The following is a 19,349-nucleotide window of genomic DNA, read 5'->3' on the forward strand; positions in this document are numbered from 1 at the left end:
CAGATAGAAATTCTGCACTTCCATTTTCAACCATTTGGCTTGGGTAGCACCTTCATACTGTGGCATGCAACCGCTTTACTATATCTAGACACAACATTCATTCTTTTTGTAGCAGTAAAATCCACAAGCTTCCGATTTCTTCAAAATTGAAAATAGCCTGCAGTTTTATAATCGACTTTTTCATACATCAAACCATTTTCTAGTTAGTAGAAATGCTAGTTTTATACTTTTCCAACTAGAAACAACATAAGGAGCTATATCTCGACCCACTTTACTATACCTAGACAACACTTTTATAAATATAGAAATTTCGTAAGAAAAAATTTTTAGTAAACAAATGTAATAGCATGATTCAAAAATGGGTGAATGTGGAAAGTAATAAAAGTTTTATAAAAATTAATTGAAACCAAATGTGATAAATGTATTAAAAGTAAATGAGTGTGAAAAGTAATAAAAGTTTTATAAGAATTAATTGTAAACAAATGTGATAGTTACATTAAAAAATAAGTAAGCATGGAAACCAATAAAAATTTTATAAGAATAAATTACATTAAAAAGTGTGAGTGTGGAAAGCAATATTTGACACAATTAAAACAAAACTTTATATAAATATCATTCAGTAAATGAATATAAATATATCTCTTTTATTTACATAATGTTTGATTCATCAATTTTACAATTTGAGACGCTTGATGTCTTCAGATCTGAAGTCCTTCCTGAAAGTAAATGAGAAATGCTATGTACAGTGTACAAAATAAACAACATGAATAACTCTTGATCTAATGTTTGAATTTTCAAATACTAAAACTTAATATTAATGGTTTGTGGGCCTAACCTTAAATATACCAATTAATTAGTAAAAATGACATTCTAATTTTTGAGAACAGACACAAAAACATACTTTCTCTGAATAAACATACATTTTTTTAGACGGATTTTTGAGCCTTAAAATATGGAGAGTAGCTGCTATCAGGAAATTATGGCCTCAATAGCTTGGCCAAGAGATCAGTGTAAAGTTTCGACCCTTTAATGTTCCTTTTACTTCCTAAGTATTTTGGAACAAGTCCAAAAATTTTGGCAGGCAGTTGTAAAATTCTTTCATCTAAAGACTTTATGTAAAAAATAATTATTTTACTTTAATTTTTATCAATTTCTTTAATAAGGGTCAAAACATTTTTTGAAATGTAAGGTATAAGGTATTTTTTTTGCATTTTAAGATAAGGAATTTTTACACTGCTTTAAGTTTTGAAGAATATAATTTCTAATAGCAAAAGTTTCTGAGTTATAAAATTTTAAAAAAGTCACACATTTAAATTTGACTTCTTAAGAACTATTTGAAGGATTGGGGTAAAATTTTCAATTATGCCATTTAAAATATATTATTTAAAACACTATAAAAAAATATATAACTTAAAACTAAAAGTTTTTTTTTTGACATAATAAAAAAAATAATTATTAAAAAATTCTCATATATTTTCTTCATATTATTTTTAGAAAAACAAATGTTATAATTGAGTGCCAAATTTTTTTGATTAACTTTAAAGTTCTCAAGACATGGCAAAAAACACAAAAAGTAATATTAACATTAAGGGGTCCAAAATTTCAACCGCTGTCTTGACCAAACTGCTGCTATCCGCTACTCTTTGAGGGTCAAAAATCCGTCAAAGAAAAGGCTTGTTTATCAGAGAAAGTACATTTTTGTGCATGATTTTGTATCTAAAAATATTGCCTGCACTAATTAATGAGCATATTTGAGGTTAGACCTTTTAACCATCAAGTTTGAGAATTGATACGGAAAAATCTAGTCATTAGATTTTATAATCATTGTTGAACCGCCAACCGAGTTTTCACTTTACGACTATTAATGTTCAACACCGTATCCTTGTAATTTGAAACCCAATCCAGAAGACTAGGAAACTCCTGGATTAAATATTAAGAGAAATATGCCTTTGTGACGGTCATTTTGATGTGAACTAACCCACATTTGCATTACATGGAGAGGAAAACTACGAAAACTTCCACAGTTAAACTGACGGCAAGGGAATTCTACCCCATGATCTGCCTACCACTGAAGATATTTTACATCAGCCCCTTGGTCTGTGCGAGCTGGGTGTGGAATTCAAATCAAACATCCATTGCCGGGATGCAAACGAGGTTCTCCCACCCCTCTCCAGTCATTAGATTAAAAGTTATTCAGGGTGCTGTTTTTTATTTTGAACACTGTACATTAATATGAATCAGTAGAAATGAAGTTACACTGCACGCACATGCACAATTATTTACATAACTATTTTTTGTTAAGTCTTTTTTGGTAGCATTTCACTAGATGGCAAAGCAATCATCTACTGCTAGATTAGATTCACTTATTAGCATACATTCTATGTTATAGGTAATTTAAATCCGCAGTTTCATCTTTAAGTTTATAATGTTATTTGATAAGATCTTTACAATACAAATTGCTCTTCTTCTGCTGGTGATACCAAATAATGCATTGCTCTACCTGTAAAACCAGTGAGCTAGTCTTTTAACAAAGTAATGATTGTTTTAAGAATGTCATCATTAGGAATTAAAACTATCATCTGTTTATCAAAACAAATAAATAAGCCAAATCAATAAACAAATAAATATTAAAATTTATTTTAAATAAGACTTATTTATTAAAAAAAATATGTATTAGAAGAAATATATATTCTAAAATAACAAACAAAATATGATGTTAATTAAATGAAATTTCATTAAAAGTAACTGCTCATTCCTTTTGAAAAGCACAGCCTCTGAAAAGATATGCTTTTTTCAAGACTGTGATTTTTAGTATTAGAGAATTTACAATCTCTGGGAAAAAATTTTACATAAATCTCATTGCTACCTCCTTCATTGGCGAATTAAAATGGTGCATTACTACAGAATTAAATAAACATTATTTAGCAAATAAATATTTATTAAATATCTTTTGTCAAAATAAATTTTTAAACAGTACCTTAAAGATAATACTTGTCTGACTTCCGTTGGAGTGAGACGCCAGGTTAGAGAACCAGAATTTGTACCCCATGTATCCAATAACTCAGTAACCTATAACAAGCAATATATTGTAATCATATGACAGACATAGTTAGAAAAGCACACAATAGTTTCTAAAGTAGGAAGAGCCTCATTTTATTTATTCACGACCAATCGTGATTTTATTAGTAACTAAAAATTTTAATATTTTCATTAATAATTTAATTAAAAATTATAATAATAATAAAATTGTGTTTTAACTAAGTACAATTAATTTTATTTTTTATTTTATAAATGACATTGAATAGGTAACCCATTATTAGGTTTGTGAACCCATTTTCAGTTTGAAAGAGAATAACTTCTTGGTACCAATCTACCTTAGTTTTGTTTTCAAATGTAAGTACAATAAGGGTATTTTCCAAGCAAATTGATTTAAACAAAAAATTACTCAATAACTTAACAATAAATAAAAAGTTTCTAGCACATGATTAGAAAACCTGAAATGGTCAGCAATATGGCAGATATTGCCTATTTTTTTTCTTTCATTACTTATGAATAATTCATAGTTACTTAATGGCAAAATTGAATTTATTTTAAATAAAAATTCTAGCTAAAGGACGAAATTTTAACTTGAGCTCTATGCCTGATGACAACTCAATTTACAATTGTTTCATAGAAGTTGCACATAAAATTTATCTCTATTTTATTGTCAAAAAAAATTTTGGACGCTTTTCAGTACAAACTAACAAGACATAAAACTGTAAATAATAATTTCAAACTCTAAGCGTTTCCAGAAGGATAAAAAAGAGGAAAAAACTAATTACATAGAATAAAAAAAAAAGAGTAGCATATACAGTATACTATCGATATCTCAAAAACTTCATTATATCATAAAAATATTTTTCCCTTATCATTATAAACCATCTATTGTTAATTTGAATTCCTATGTCGAAGAGTTCCTTCTCAAAACCTTATTATGTCAATTTTTTTTCGAAACCAAAAATTAATTTTTTGTGGAAAAATCACAATGTAATTTTATTGTAAGCCAATTCTTTTCTATTTAATGCATAATTATTTTTGTCTTACTTTCAAAAATAAAATTATCATTGTTGTATTTAGACTAATAGTCAGTTATCATTACATACATTTATTAGTAGTTATTCTTATGTTTTATGACTCTACTTAGTAGAGTAATATTTTAGAATATATTTTTTACTTTTAAGAAAGTATTTAATTCTGAATTTGCTATCTGAAAAACTCGATATCTTGAATTTTTTATAGCGTCCCTTTAACTTTGAGATATCAAGAGTATACTGTATTACTTTTTTAATAAACTAATAACACCACCGCATACCCCTCCAACTCATCTTTCAAAAGTGATGCTCCCTACATTTCTCATTTTAAATGGGACAAAAATAACTTCTATTTTCTTCATTTTTAATCCACTCGTAAAACACAATGTCACAGTGTTCTGCGACATCGTTTTTTAACAGTGACGTCTGTTATTTATTTTTTCGTTAATTTAATCTAATTACCTTTTAATTTGTTTTCCTATTATTAATTTTAATTTAACGATTTTTTTACAATTAATTTTAACTTTTTGCTAACTTCTTTTGCTTGTTCCTTTAGTTTTAAGCACCTTCAAATTTTATTTAACTTTCCCCCATTTGCAACTCTTTGGCGTTTTAGCCATCTTGTTTTTTTTACAAGTTTCTTCTTCCCTCCTTCCCGCTTGTTTTAAACGGGGTTTCCCGTCTTGTGGTTAGGGCTTTTTTTGGACCCTCATTGGTCATTTCCCCCTATCCTTCTTTAAAAATCTACCCTTTCCAAGCATATTTTTCACACATTCGGACGTTGGCCCTTTTTTTTAAAAAAAAATAATAAAATTATGTAGCGTTCGGATTATAAGCCATTTTATTTGGCATCTTCTTTTTTTTTGACTTGTTGTAACAAAATGTTACCCTTTTTATTTGTTTGTAAATTTTTCTTATTGTGTCCTTAATGTTAAAAATAAACGTCGATCCCCTTTTTCGAATTTAATACCGTAATTTTAGTGACGGCTGTTCATTTTCGCCATTTTGTAGTTTGTGCAGGATGCCCTGTCGGCATAAGCCATTGTTCGATTATTGCAATGATGTACAATTTTTCTGAATATTATTATTGATGTTTTTTTTTTTGTTAAAATTTAAAATAAATTCCTTCTGTCAACCAAAAATTGTTGGCTTTCGATTTCTTTTTTTAAATTTTTGTCCAAGCTGTTCTCATTTGCTTCATGACTTCAACACGCTGCACAACTCAATTGTTTATGGGTCAGTAACTTTTAACTATTTTGTTCCTTTCCCTTCTGTCCCAGATCTGAACTCAATCTAATGTATATTTTGTATTTTTAAAAATGTTTGATATGTGTTAGGATGCTTTTCATAATCTTATATTCTTCCCCTTTGACCTAAGGCTCATGATCGCTTATGATAATTGTTGCGTTTTCCTTTATTTTCTTCCTTCCCAATTATCACTACCTTCCATAAATAAAAATTTTCACCCTGTAAACTTTGACCTCAAGAGCCCATCACGGTTTTTGTGGTGCATTTCTTTGTACTTCACAGCCTAACCCTGTATCTTCCCTCCAAAACCCCTACAACGTTTAATTTAACTCCTTAAAATTTAGTTTAAGATTAAAGTGATAAAATAAATTATTTTCTCACTGGTACACATAATTTTTAAAATTATGTTTTCTTTGTTAGTTATCTAATTATCTGGGTTAATTTTATCTCAAATCAATGTAATTTATATTTTGATAATTTAATTTATACTTTTCTTAAAAATTACATTTTACACTTTGACAATGACTGTTATTATTAAAATGAGAATATTTTAATCTTAGAATATAATGCCTACATATACAATTCTAATACACTATAGAAAAAAAATAAATGAATTAATTCGAATGACTCACATTTTCCAAATTTAGAATAGTTGCAATTTGAGTGAGCCGAGCAAACTTGTCTCTGATTGTCCATGTAGTGACTGTAGTCAAATATCCTATAATTAATCTTAATTCTCTGTCAAACTGTAAACCTCCTAACTGGAGAAGAAGAAAAAAAGATTTAAATTATACAAGTGAAGATAAGCAATGCCTACTATTAATAAGGAAAAAGATGTGATTAGTTCTTTGTGATATGATTACAATCAAGTAAAAACAATGTTTAAAATCACAAATTATAACATGATTGGCATTTCGTCCCGAAAGAGCTGGAAAAAACTTAAAGAAACTGGACAGGATATGAAGAAATTAAAGTGTCAATGCGATAGTTTAGCTATAATAGTTACAAGAATAGCCTAAATTTAATTTAATATAGTTCCAGAAATGTACAAGTTTTCCATGTGAACTCTTAAAAATGTTTTTATTTACAGTACATGTAATTTAACAGTATACAGTAAATTTACTGTACACTAGGGGTGCACAACCTGCGGCCCGCGGGCCAAATGCGGCCCTTCGACTACTGAAGTGCGGCGCGCGAGAGCTTCTAAACACAATAAAAAAATTTTAAAAAATGGCAATTTTTAATCGCACTTTTAAGTCATCACGTTTTAACACAATCAATTTTAACAGATTCTTTAGTAAATGTTCGTTTAACGCGCTTTCTTTAAGCCGATTTTATAGTAAATATAAATGATTTTTTTTAAACAGTTATTTCCGCTTTTCTACGTGATTTCGAAAATTCCGAATTTTTATTACGACGCGAATTTCAGATCGCAAATTTAAATAATCACTTTTCTTGCACTTTATTTGTGACGATTTCATCTTAAATCTAAGTGATTTTTTATCTTTTTTTTGCAATTCTTTCTCTTTTTTCAACAATTTTTTTCGGCAGTTATTGCTATGCGTTCCCACGTATTATAAAAAATTCCAATTATTCTATTACGACATGCAAATTTTAAATCATGCATTTGACACGCTTTATTCATGCTGAGTTCAGCATAAATATATATTTTTCCACTTATTTCTATGCTTTTCCACATGATTTTGACTATCCCGTTATTTAACTATGATGTTATTACGACACGTGTGGGGTGTGCGGTATTGGTCCTCGTTAAACTGTTCTATCGTAAAGTGCTCGACTTCGCGTGCAGGTCGTCGGGCTACCGAAGCGGGGGTGCCATCCCCTCTACAGAGGATCAAAATTGTGATGGCATGTCTTTGGATCATCCTCAGAGGTGTTTCCCAAACCGTCGCCAATAGCCCATTGTGCAGCTCTAGTGCGACGTAAATTAACTAGAACAACTACAACAATTACGACACGTGATTGTTAATCGCGCAATTAAATAATCACTTTTTGATACGGTATTTCGGTACAGTTTTATCGTAAATCCTAGTTATTTTTCCTTCGTTTTTATTTCCGCAACGAATATGATTTGGTCGAATGTAGTAATGAATTGTGATTTGGTCAAAAACCAAATATTCGGCAAAAAAAAGAAGAAAAAATCGACTAAACGCAGTACAATTGGGGCCAAATAGCAAAATCTTTTACTGCTACTAAACACTGAAACTAAAATTTTAATGCTCAGAATAATATTTCCTTGAAAAACGTATTCATAAATTAACTCTAAAAAGAACGTTTTTGCCAATCAAGGCGAATCAAGAACGTTTTTGAAAATGTCGAAAAGCGAAACAGAAAACATAAAAATCAATCTTAATTTTTGAAAAATTTTTTTAAAGCTGAACATCTCAGTTTTTCAATTACCAGAAAAAGCCAAGAAAAATGAATTAAGTCATCAGAAATGCTATTAAAAATTACTGCGTTATAGTGAAAACGTCTAAAAAAAGTTTTTTTTTTATTTAAAGAAAATAAAAAGATAGAAAAAACGTTCTTAATTTTTAAAATGAAAAACTTATGCTGAGAATCTCAATTTAAATTTTTCTCATTGCCATAATTTTAGAAGAAAAAAAATTGCTATAAAATAAACTTTATTAGTAACTTTACTTTTAAAAAAAATGCTGAGTCATAATAAAAATGCCTAAAAAAAGAAAAACAGAAGAAACAAATTTTTCTTAGTTCCTGAAACAAAACTTTAATACTGAAAATCACACTTTTCTATGTTACTGGTTATTTATATTACAGTACAGGGAAAGAGTGATAATACTATGAGACGTTCTGTTAAAATGCTGGGTTATAATAAAAGCAGCAAAAAATGGAAAAAATCCTTCTCTATTCTCAAAGTATCGAAAAAATTGTCTGATTATAATTTTTTAAAAAAAAGTAATATTTATAAAAATTCAAAAATAAAAAAAACTTAGAAAAATACATTTCTAAAAAATTTCACAGAATGGCCAAATACTCGTTACATCCCTCCCTAATTTAAATGCAATGTTATTTCAACTTGAGAAATTCATAAAATGACGGACAACGTGAATTTTTAAACTGCTCACTGCTTGTAGTTTAGATTTAAATTTTTTGTTGCTTAAGTGATCTTTTTCGATAAAAAAAAAAAGGAAAATGTTTACGATATAAAAAATCTAATAATTAATAAAATAAAATAACAAAGTACATTACAAAATAAGCATTGAATTTTATTTTGAACTATCACAGTTTTGCTTTTATTTTAGGCTTTTGTTTAAAACCTATAAATTTTCTTCAATTAAAATATTTAATTTGAATTTATAATACTTAAATATGACTAAACTTTTTCCTATCTTCATTTTGTGGGCATTGCAGTTTTTTTATTTATTTATTAGAATTTAATTCTAAAATGAATTTTCGTATTGCATGATATGATGAAAAAAAACATTTCTTTTCTTCAATGTTTATTTATTTTGATAAATCTATTGTTCATATAACAAAAATAGCAAGTTTTTTTTTGTAAAAAAAAAAGTATAAGTTTTTTATTTTTGAATGAATTCTAATAATGGAACACTACTAAGTTATTGATATTACTAAGTTTATTGATAAAAAAAATGGAACACTAATGTTTAAATAAACATTACTACATTTGTCATTAACATGTCTAAATACATGTGCGCCCCTTCGTTAGCCAACCAGCTGTGCAAGTGGCCCTTCACTCAAAAAGGTTGTGCACCCCTACTGTACACAGAATTTTAAAATCTATGTACATTAGGGGTGCACAACCTGCGGCCCGCGGGCCAAATGCGGCCCTTCGACTACTGAAGTGCGGCGCGCGAGAGCTTCTAAACACAATAAAAAAATTTTAAAAAATGGCAATTTTTAATCGCACTTTTAAGTCATCACGTTTTAACACAATCAATTTTAACAGATTCTTTAGTAAATGTTCGTTTAACGCGCTTTCTTTAAGCCGATTTTATAGTAAATATAAATGATTTTTTTTAAACAGTTATTTCCGCTTTTCTACGTGATTTCGAAAATTCCGAATTTTTATTACGACGCGAATTTCAGATCGCAAATTTAAATAATCACTTTTCTTGCACTTTATTTGTGACGATTTCATCTTAAATCTAAGTGATTTTTTATCTTTTTTTTGCAATTCTTTCTCTTTTTTCAACAATTTTTTTCGGCAGTTATTGCTATGCGTTCCCACGTATTATAAAAAATTCCAATTATTCTATTACGACATGCAAATTTTAAATCATGCATTTGACACGCTTTATTCATGCTGAGTTCAGCATAAATATATATTTTTCCACTTATTTCTATGCTTTTCCACATGATTTTGACTATCCCGTTATTTAACTATGATGTTATTACGACACGTTTGGGGTGTGCGGTATTGGTCCTCGTTAAACTGTTCTATCGTAAAGTGCTCGACTTCGCGTGCAGGTCGTCGGGCTACCGAAGCGGGGGTGCCATCCCCTCTACAGAGGATCAAAATTGTGATGGCATGTCTTTGGATCATCCTCAGGGGTGTTTCCCAAACCGTCGCCAATAGCCCATTGTGCAGCTCTAGTGCGACGTAAATTAACTACAACAACTACAACAATTACGACACGTGATTGTTAATCGCGCAATTAAATAATCACTTTTTGATACGGTATTTCGGTACAGTTTTATCGTAAATCCTAGTTATTTTTCCTTCGTTTTTATTTCCGCAACGAATATGATTTGGTCGAATGTAGTAATGAATTGTGATTTGGTCAAAAACCAAATATTCGGCAAAAAAAAGAAGAAAAAATCGACTAAACGCAGTACAATTGGGGCCAAATAGCAAAATCTTTTACTGCTACTAAACACTGAAACTAAAATTTTAATGCTCAGAATAATATTTCCTTGAAAAACGTATTCATAAATTAACTCTAAAAAGAACGTTTTTGCCAATCAAGGCGAATCAAGAACGTTTTTGAAAATGTCGAAAAGCGAAACAGAAAACATAAAAATCAATCTTAATTTTTGAAAAATTTTTTTAAAGCTGAACATCTCAGTTTTTCAATTACCAGAAAAAGCCAAGAAAAATGAATTAAGTCATCAGAAATGCTATTAAAAATTACTGCGTTATAGTGAAAACGTCTAAAAAAAGTTTTTTTTTTATTTAAAGAAAATAAAAAGATAGAAAAAACGTTCTTAATTTTTAAAATGAAAAACTTATGCTGAGAATCTCAATTTAAATTTTTCTCATTGCCATAATTTTAGAAGAAAAAAAATTGCTATAAAATAAACTTTATTAGTAACTTTACTTTTAAAAAAAATGCTGAGTCATAATAAAAATGCCTAAAAAAAGAAAAACAGAAGAAACAAATTTTTCTTAGTTCCTGAAACAAAACTTTAATACTGAAAATCACACTTTTCTATGTTACTGGTTATTTATATTACAGTACAGGGAAAGAGTGATAATACTATGAGACGTTCTGTTAAAATGCTGGGTTATAATAAAAGCAGCAAAAAATGGAAAAAATCCTTCTCTATTCTCAAAGTATCGAAAAAATTGTCTGATTATAATTTTTTAAAAAAAAGTAATATTTATAAAAATTCAAAAATAAAAAAAACTTAGAAAAATACATTTCTAAAAAATTTCACAGAATGGCCAAATACTCGTTACATCCCTCCCTAATTTAAATGCAATGTTATTTCAACTTGAGAAATTCATAAAATGGCGGACAACGTGAATTTTTAAACTGCTCACTGCTTGTAGTTTAGATTTAAATTTTTTGTTGCTTAAGTGATCTTTTTCGATAAAAAAAAAAAGGAAAATGTTTACGATATAAAAAATCTAATAATTAATAAAATAAAATAACAAAGTACATTACAAAATAAGCATTGAATTTTATTTTGAACTATCACAGTTTTGCTTTTATTTTAGGCTTTTGTTTAAAACCTATAAATTTTCTTCAATTAAAATATTTAATTTGAATTTATAATACTTAAATATGACTAAACTTTTTCCTATCTTCATTTTGTGGGCATTGCAGTTTTTTTATTTATTTATTAGAATTTAATTCTAAAATGAATTTTCGTATTGCATGATATGATGAAAAAAAACATTTCTTTTCTTCAATGTTTATTTATTTTGATAAATCTATTGTTCATATAACAAAAATAGCAAGTTTTTTTTTGTAAAAAAAAAAGTATAAGTTTTTTATTTTTGAATGAATTCTAATAATGGAACACTACTAAGTTATTGATATTACTAAGTTTATTGATAAAAAAAATGGAACACTAATGTTTAAATAAACATTACTACATTTGTCATTAACATGTCTAAATACATGTGCGCCCCTTCGTTAGCCAACCAGCTGTGCAAGTGGCCCTTCACTCAAAAAGGTTGTGCACCCCTACTGTACACAGAATTTTAAAATCTATGTACATTAGGGGTGCACAACCTGCGGCCCGCGGGCCAAATGCGGCCCTTCGACTACTGAAGTGCGGCGCGCGAGAGCTTCTAAACACAATAAAAAAATTTTAAAAAATGGCAATTTTTAATCGCACTTTTAAGTCATCACGTTTTAACACAATCAATTTTAACAGATTCTTTAGTAAATGTTCGTTTAACGCGCTTTCTTTAAGCCGATTTTATAGTAAATATAAATGATTTTTTTTAAACAGTTATTTCCGCTTTTCTACGTGATTTCGAAAATTCCGAATTTTTATTACGACGCGAATTTCAGATCGCAAATTTAAATAATCACTTTTCTTGCACTTTATTTGTGACGATTTCATCTTAAATCTAAGTGATTTTTTATCTTTTTTTTGCAATTCTTTCTCTTTTTTCAACAATTTTTTTCGGCAGTTATTGCTATGCGTTCCCACGTATTATAAAAAATTCCAATTATTCTATTACGACATGCAAATTTTAAATCATGCATTTGACACGCTTTATTCATGCTGAGTTCAGCATAAATATATATTTTTCCACTTATTTCTATGCTTTTCCACATGATTTTGACTATCCCGTTATTTAACTATGATGTTATTACGACACGTGTGGGGTGTGCGGTATTGGTCCTCGTTAAACTGTTCTATCGTAAAGTGCTCGACTTCGCGTGCAGGTCGTCGGGCTACCGAAGCGGGGGTGCCATCCCCTCTACAGAGGATCAAAATTGTGATGGCATGTCTTTGGATCATCCTCAGGGGTGTTTCCCAAACCGTCGCCAATAGCCCATTGTGCAGCTCTAGTGCGACGTAAATTAACTAGAACAACTACAACAATTACGACACGTGATTGTTAATCGCGCAATTAAATAATCACTTTTTGATACGGTATTTCGGTACAGTTTTATCGTAAATCCTAGTTATTTTTCCTTCGTTTTTATTTCCGCAACGAATATGATTTGGTCGAATGTAGTAATGAATTGTGATTTGGTCAAAAACCAAATATTCGGCAAAAAAAAGAAGAAAAAATCGACTAAACGCAGTACAATTGGGGCCAAATAGCAAAATCTTTTACTGCTACTAAACACTGAAACTAAAATTTTAATGCTCAGAATAATATTTCCTTGAAAAACGTATTCATAAATTAACTCTAAAAAGAACGTTTTTGCCAATCAAGGCGAATCAAGAACGTTTTTGAAAATGTCGAAAAGCGAAACAGAAAACATAAAAATCAATCTTAATTTTTGAAAAATTTTTTTAAAGCTGAACATCTCAGTTTTTCAATTACCAGAAAAAGCCAAGAAAAATGAATTAAGTCATCAGAAATGCTATTAAAAATTACTGCGTTATAGTGAAAACGTCTAAAAAAAGTTTTTTTTTTATTTAAAGAAAATAAAAAGATAGAAAAAACGTTCTTAATTTTTAAAATGAAAAACTTATGCTGAGAATCTCAATTTAAATTTTTCTCATTGCCATAATTTTAGAAGAAAAAAAATTGCTATAAAATAAACTTTATTAGTAACTTTACTTTTAAAAAAAATGCTGAGTCATAATAAAAATGCCTAAAAAAAGAAAAACAGAAGAAACAAATTTTTCTTAGTTCCTGAAACAAAACTTTAATACTGAAAATCACACTTTTCTATGTTACTGGTTATTTATATTACAGTACAGGGAAAGAGTGATAATACTATGAGACGTTCTGTTAAAATGCTGGGTTATAATAAAAGCAGCAAAAAATGGAAAAAATCCTTCTCTATTCTCAAAGTATCGAAAAAATTGTCTGATTATAATTTTTTAAAAAAAAGTAATATTTATAAAAATTCAAAAATAAAAAAAACTTAGAAAAATACATTTCTAAAAAATTTCACAGAATGGCCAAATACTCGTTACATCCCTCCCTAATTTAAATGCAATGTTATTTCAACTTGAGAAATTCATAAAATGGCGGACAACGTGAATTTTTAAACTGCTCACTGCTTGTAGTTTAGATTTAAATTTTTTGTTGCTTAAGTGATCTTTTTCGATAAAAAAAAAAAGGAAAATGTTTACGATATAAAAAATCTAATAATTAATAAAATAAAATAACAAAGTACATTACAAAATAAGCATTGAATTTTATTTTGAACTATCACAGTTTTGCTTTTATTTTAGGCTTTTGTTTAAAACCTATAAATTTTCTTCAATTAAAATATTTAATTTGAATTTATAATACTTAAATATGACTAAACTTTTTCCTATCTTCATTTTGTGGGCATTGCAGTTTTTTTATTTATTTATTAGAATTTAATTCTAAAATGAATTTTCGTATTGCATGATATGATGAAAAAAAACATTTCTTTTCTTCAATGTTTATTTATTTTGATAAATCTATTGTTCATATAACAAAAATAGCAAGTTTTTTTTTGTAAAAAAAAAAGTATAAGTTTTTTATTTTTGAATGAATTCTAATAATGGAACACTACTAAGTTATTGATATTACTAAGTTTATTGATAAAAAAAATGGAACACTAATGTTTAAATAAACATTACTACATTTGTCATTAACATGTCTAAATACATGTGCGCCCCTTCGTTAGCCAACCAGCTGTGCAAGTGGCCCTTCACTCAAAAAGGTTGTGCACCCCTACTGTACACAGAATTTTAAAATCTATGTACATTAGGGGTGCACAACCTGCGGCCCGCGGGCCAAATGCGGCCCTTCGACTACTGAAGTGCGGCGCGCGAGAGCTTCTAAACACAATAAAAAAATTTTAAAAAATGGCAATTTTTAATCGCACTTTTAAGTCATCACGTTTTAACACAATCAATTTTAACAGATTCTTTAGTAAATGTTCGTTTAACGCGCTTTCTTTAAGCCGATTTTATAGTAAATATAAATGATTTTTTTTAAACAGTTATTTCCGCTTTTCTACGTGATTTCGAAAATTCCGAATTTTTATTACGACGCGAATTTCAGATCGCAAATTTAAATAATCACTTTTCTTGCACTTTATTTGTGACGATTTCATCTTAAATCTAAGTGATTTTTTATCTTTTTTTTGCAATTCTTTCTCTTTTTTCAACAATTTTTTTCGGCAGTTATTGCTATGCGTTCCCACGTATTATAAAAAATTCCAATTATTCTATTACGACATGCAAATTTTAAATCATGCATTTGACACGCTTTATTCATGCTGAGTTCAGCATAAATATATATTTTTCCACTTATTTCTATGCTTTTCCACATGATTTTGACTATCCCGTTATTTAACTATGATGTTATTACGACACGTGTGGGGTGTGCGGTATTGGTCCTCGTTAAACTGTTCTATCGTAAAGTGCTCGACTTCGCGTGCAGGTCGTCGGGCTACCGAAGCGGGGGTGCCATCCCCTCTACAGAGGATCAAAATTGTGATGGCATGTCTTTGGATCATCCTCAGGGGTGTTTCCCAAACCGTCGCCAATAGCCCATTGTGCAGCTCTAGTGCGACGTAAATTAACTACAACAACTACAACAATTACGACACGTGATTGTTAATCGCGCAATTAAATAATCACTTTTTGATACGGTATTTCGGTACAGTTTTATCGTAAATCCTAGTTATTTTTCCTTCGTTTTTATTTCCGCAACGAATATGATTTGGTCGAATGTAGTAATGAATTGTGATTTGGTCAAAAACCAAATATTCGGCAAAAAAAAGAAGAAAAAATCGACTAAACGCAGTACAATTGGGGCCAAATAGCAAAATCTTTTACTGCTACTAAACACTGAAACTAAAATTTTAATGCTCAGAATAATATTTCCTTGAAAAACGTATTCATAAATTAACTCTAAAAAGAACGTTTTTGCCAATCAAGGCGAATCAAGAACGTTTTTGAAAATGTCGAAAAGCGAAACAGAAAACATAAAAATCAATCTTAATTTTTGAAAAATTTTTTTAAAGCTGAACATCTCAGTTTTTCAATTACCAGAAAAAGCCAAGAAAAATGAATTAAGTCATCAGAAATGCTATTAAAAATTACTGCGTTATAGTGAAAACGTCTAAAAAAAGTTTTTTTTTTATTTAAAGAAAATAAAAAGATAGAAAAAACGTTCTTAATTTTTAAAATGAAAAACTTATGCTGAGAATCTCAATTTAAATTTTTCTCATTGCCATAATTTTAGAAGAAAAAAAATTGCTATAAAATAAACTTTATTAGTAACTTTACTTTTAAAAAAAATGCTGAGTCATAATAAAAATGCCTAAAAAAAGAAAAACAGAAGAAACAAATTTTTCTTAGTTCCTGAAACAAAACTTTAATACTGAAAATCACACTTTTCTATGTTACTGGTTATTTATATTACAGTACAGGGAAAGAGTGATAATACTATGAGACGTTCTGTTAAAATGCTGGGTTATAATAAAAGCAGCAAAAAATGGAAAAAATCCTTCTCTATTCTCAAAGTATCGAAAAAATTGTCTGATTATAATTTTTTAAAAAAAAGTAATATTTATAAAAATTCAAAAATAAAAAAAACTTAGAAAAATACATTTCTAAAAAATTTCACAGAATGGCCAAATACTCGTTACATCCCTCCCTAATTTAAATGCAATGTTATTTCAACTTGAGAAATTCATAAAATGGCGGACAACGTGAATTTTTAAACTGCTCACTGCTTGTAGTTTAGATTTAAATTTTTTGTTGCTTAAGTGATCTTTTTCGATAAAAAAAAAGGAAAATGTTTACGATATAAAAAATCTAATAATTAATAAAATAAAATAACAAAGTACATTACAAAATAAGCATTGAATTTTATTTTGAACTATCACAGTTTTGCTTTTATTTTAGGCTTTTGTTTAAAACCTATAAATTTTCTTCAATTAAAATATTTAATTTGAATTTATAATACTTAAATATGACTAAACTTTTTCCTATCTTCATTTTGTGGGCATTGCAGTTTTTTTTATTTATTTATTAGAATTTAATTCTAAAATGAATTTTCGTATTGCATGATATGATGAAAAAAAACATTTCTTTTCTTCAATGTTTATTTATTTTGATAAATCTATTGTTCATATAACAAAAATAGCAAGTTTTTTTTTGTAAAAAAAAAAGTATAAGTTTTTTATTTTTGAATGAATTCTAATAATGGAACACTACTAAGTTATTGATATTACTAAGTTTATTGATAAAAAAAATGGAACACTAATGTTTAAATAAACATTACTACATTTGTCATTAACATGTCTAAATACATGTGCGCCCCTTCGTTAGCCAACCAGCTGTGCAAGTGGCCCTTCACTCAAAAAGGTTGTGCACCCCTAATGTACATGACGTTATTTAAGAGTCAGTTTAAGTATTTATTCTTAACAGTACTTCATTATACAAATTAGTATGCTACTTGTAATTGTGAATTCCCCTGTGATTTGCAGTAGTGCATACGTTTAGTAAGCAATTAGTATGTGTATGCAATAATTTAGTAGCATTAATAAAATTTGATTATGATATTTTAACAATTCTTTATACAATTATAAAATGATATAATAAATGAATTAAAAATGATATAATAAATATCGTGGAAATTAAAATTTTTAGACTGCAATTACAAAATGTTTAAATCTTGGATATTTCTTTTTGAAAAAAGTTTTTATTTTTCATTTATTATCAAAAATTTCTTCAAGGACAGTTTTTTCCACCGGAAAAAAAAAAAAACAATTCTTGTATATTTATATGAACGACACAAATTTTTACTTTTGCACATGATATAATTTTGATGACTGGAAACAAGAGGACCTTGATTGAATTGTTCATAATAAGTTGGCCAAAGAAACCAGTGTCTTTGGTCTGAAAATTAATTTAAGAAAGACTAAATAAGATTGCAATGAAACTGATATAAAGGTAAAGGGAGAAATAAAGAACGAAAGAGTTATTTAATTCAAGTACTCAAGTTACTTGGGCTCAATTGTAACAGAAAACAATGATATTGTGCCAAAAATCAAGTAGTACGCTTTTTTGCATGAGATCTAAAGAAAACAAAATTCAAGGGTGAAAAAACTGTACTTAATATCATAAATAACTTTTAGTACTCAAACCAAAAGTTATCTATGAAACATGAACTTAGAAAAAAAACAACAAGAAAAGATATTATCTAATTAGCTGAGAAAGAATAATCTTGAGAATCAGTGAGAGAGGGCGGCGTGTGGTAGAAACAATTCAACCACAAAATCTAAAAACTGTTTAAGAAAAAGATATATGCCATATAAAATCAAAAATAATCCAATGGTTTTGGGCACATAATTTGCCCAATGGTGAAGAGAATGGAAAACTAACGTACGAGGAAGATTTTTAACCTTTTGAAGCAAAAATTTTATGAAACATATTTTTTATACTTTTTTCATATTTCCTATTTACTTAGGTCAAAATAAAGGAAAAATATTTATTAAAGGAAAAATATTATATTTAGTGTTTTAATAATTTATGGTTATGAAATAATGCATGAAACAACAGTGTCTTTTTCTGCATTAAAGTAAAATCTTTCAATCACAGCTCATTTGAAAACAATAATTTTTCAAATTTGCAGTTATTTAAATCGAAGAAAATTAATTATTGATGAATTTTCAAATATGAGAGAGAAAAAAAAAATTGAAGCTATTTTTTTTAGATTTTAGGGCAAATATAATTCCGCTAATCTAACAGATTCTTTTAGCAACTATTAGACTGTTTTTTATAATTAAAAATACCAAAATATATTTTTGCTCATAATTTAAGCATCATAAAATATATATATTATACATATATATATATATATATATATATATATATAAAAGGGATGTCAGTGTCAAATCTGCATCAAATGGTTAAAGGTCAATCAAGGCTGAGAAAGAGATGAGGTTGAGGCATATCTCAAATTGGAATAGAATGGTACAGGACAGACTATGTTATAGTTCATCATGGATTGCAGTTTTTTTTATTAATATTTTTATAAAAACATGTATTTTTTTATATTGGTATGCATCTGTATTTTAAATATGTACTGAAAAAATACTACACATGCATCAAGAATGTCACCCAGGATTTTTTATGCAAGTCAATCAAATCATAACCCAACTTTGCCAAAGATATATATCTGTTTCAATTTTAACAAGAGTAAGTCGGTCAAGCAACTCAGGCAAATCTTCACAAAAATTTTCTTAACAAGCTTTGATCATTGATTGAATAAAAAAAAAGACATTTTCCATAGTTAGTTTTGTTCTAAGAGATGTTTGTAAGAGGATGAAGGAGACCTCAAGAGCTTGAAAACAAGGAAATGAAAAAAGACAAGACAGGCTACTCTTTTTTTTTTTTTAGTTTAGCTTTGAGTTTTTTCTCTCTTTGGATCTGATGTGAAAAAGCTTAATGGCATTATGCTTGGTTTCTGGCATAACATCATCATGGTTTTAAAGGTTACAATTTCTAGATAGAACTCCCCTAGCAACAATTCTACATTGGCTCCAGTTGGGCTCAATATTAGAACATCAATATTTTCTACTATTGGTCCTAGAATAGCCCATATAGGGCCTACATTGGCCAATTTAGAACCTATAATGGATATAAAATATGGGGTGAATCTCACAATTG

General features: G+C 28.3%; 1 protein-coding gene across 1 annotated transcript in view; it reads right to left on the reverse strand.

Moving 5' to 3' along the window:
- Window positions 1-516: 516 nt before the first annotated feature.
- The window catches only part of Cog4 (conserved oligomeric Golgi complex subunit 4), a 55,916-nt gene continuing 37,083 nt past the window's right edge, over window positions 517-19,349 (reverse strand). The window contains exons 20-22 of the mRNA XM_016067278.4: window positions 5,951-6,079; window positions 2,978-3,069; window positions 517-716 (exon numbers count right to left, since the gene is read on the reverse strand). Of these exons, the coding sequence (XP_015922764.1) occupies window positions 674-716; window positions 2,978-3,069; window positions 5,951-6,079 (264 nt within the window). The 3' untranslated portion in view covers window positions 517-673. The remainder of the gene's footprint in view (window positions 717-2,977; window positions 3,070-5,950; window positions 6,080-19,349) is intronic.

The sequence above is a fragment of the Parasteatoda tepidariorum genome, chromosome 9 (genome assembly GCF_982258835.1).
Source record: "Parasteatoda tepidariorum strain Cologne lab strain chromosome 9, Ptep-v5.0, whole genome shotgun sequence".
Lineage (NCBI taxonomy): Eukaryota > Metazoa > Arthropoda > Arachnida > Araneae > Theridiidae > Parasteatoda > Parasteatoda tepidariorum.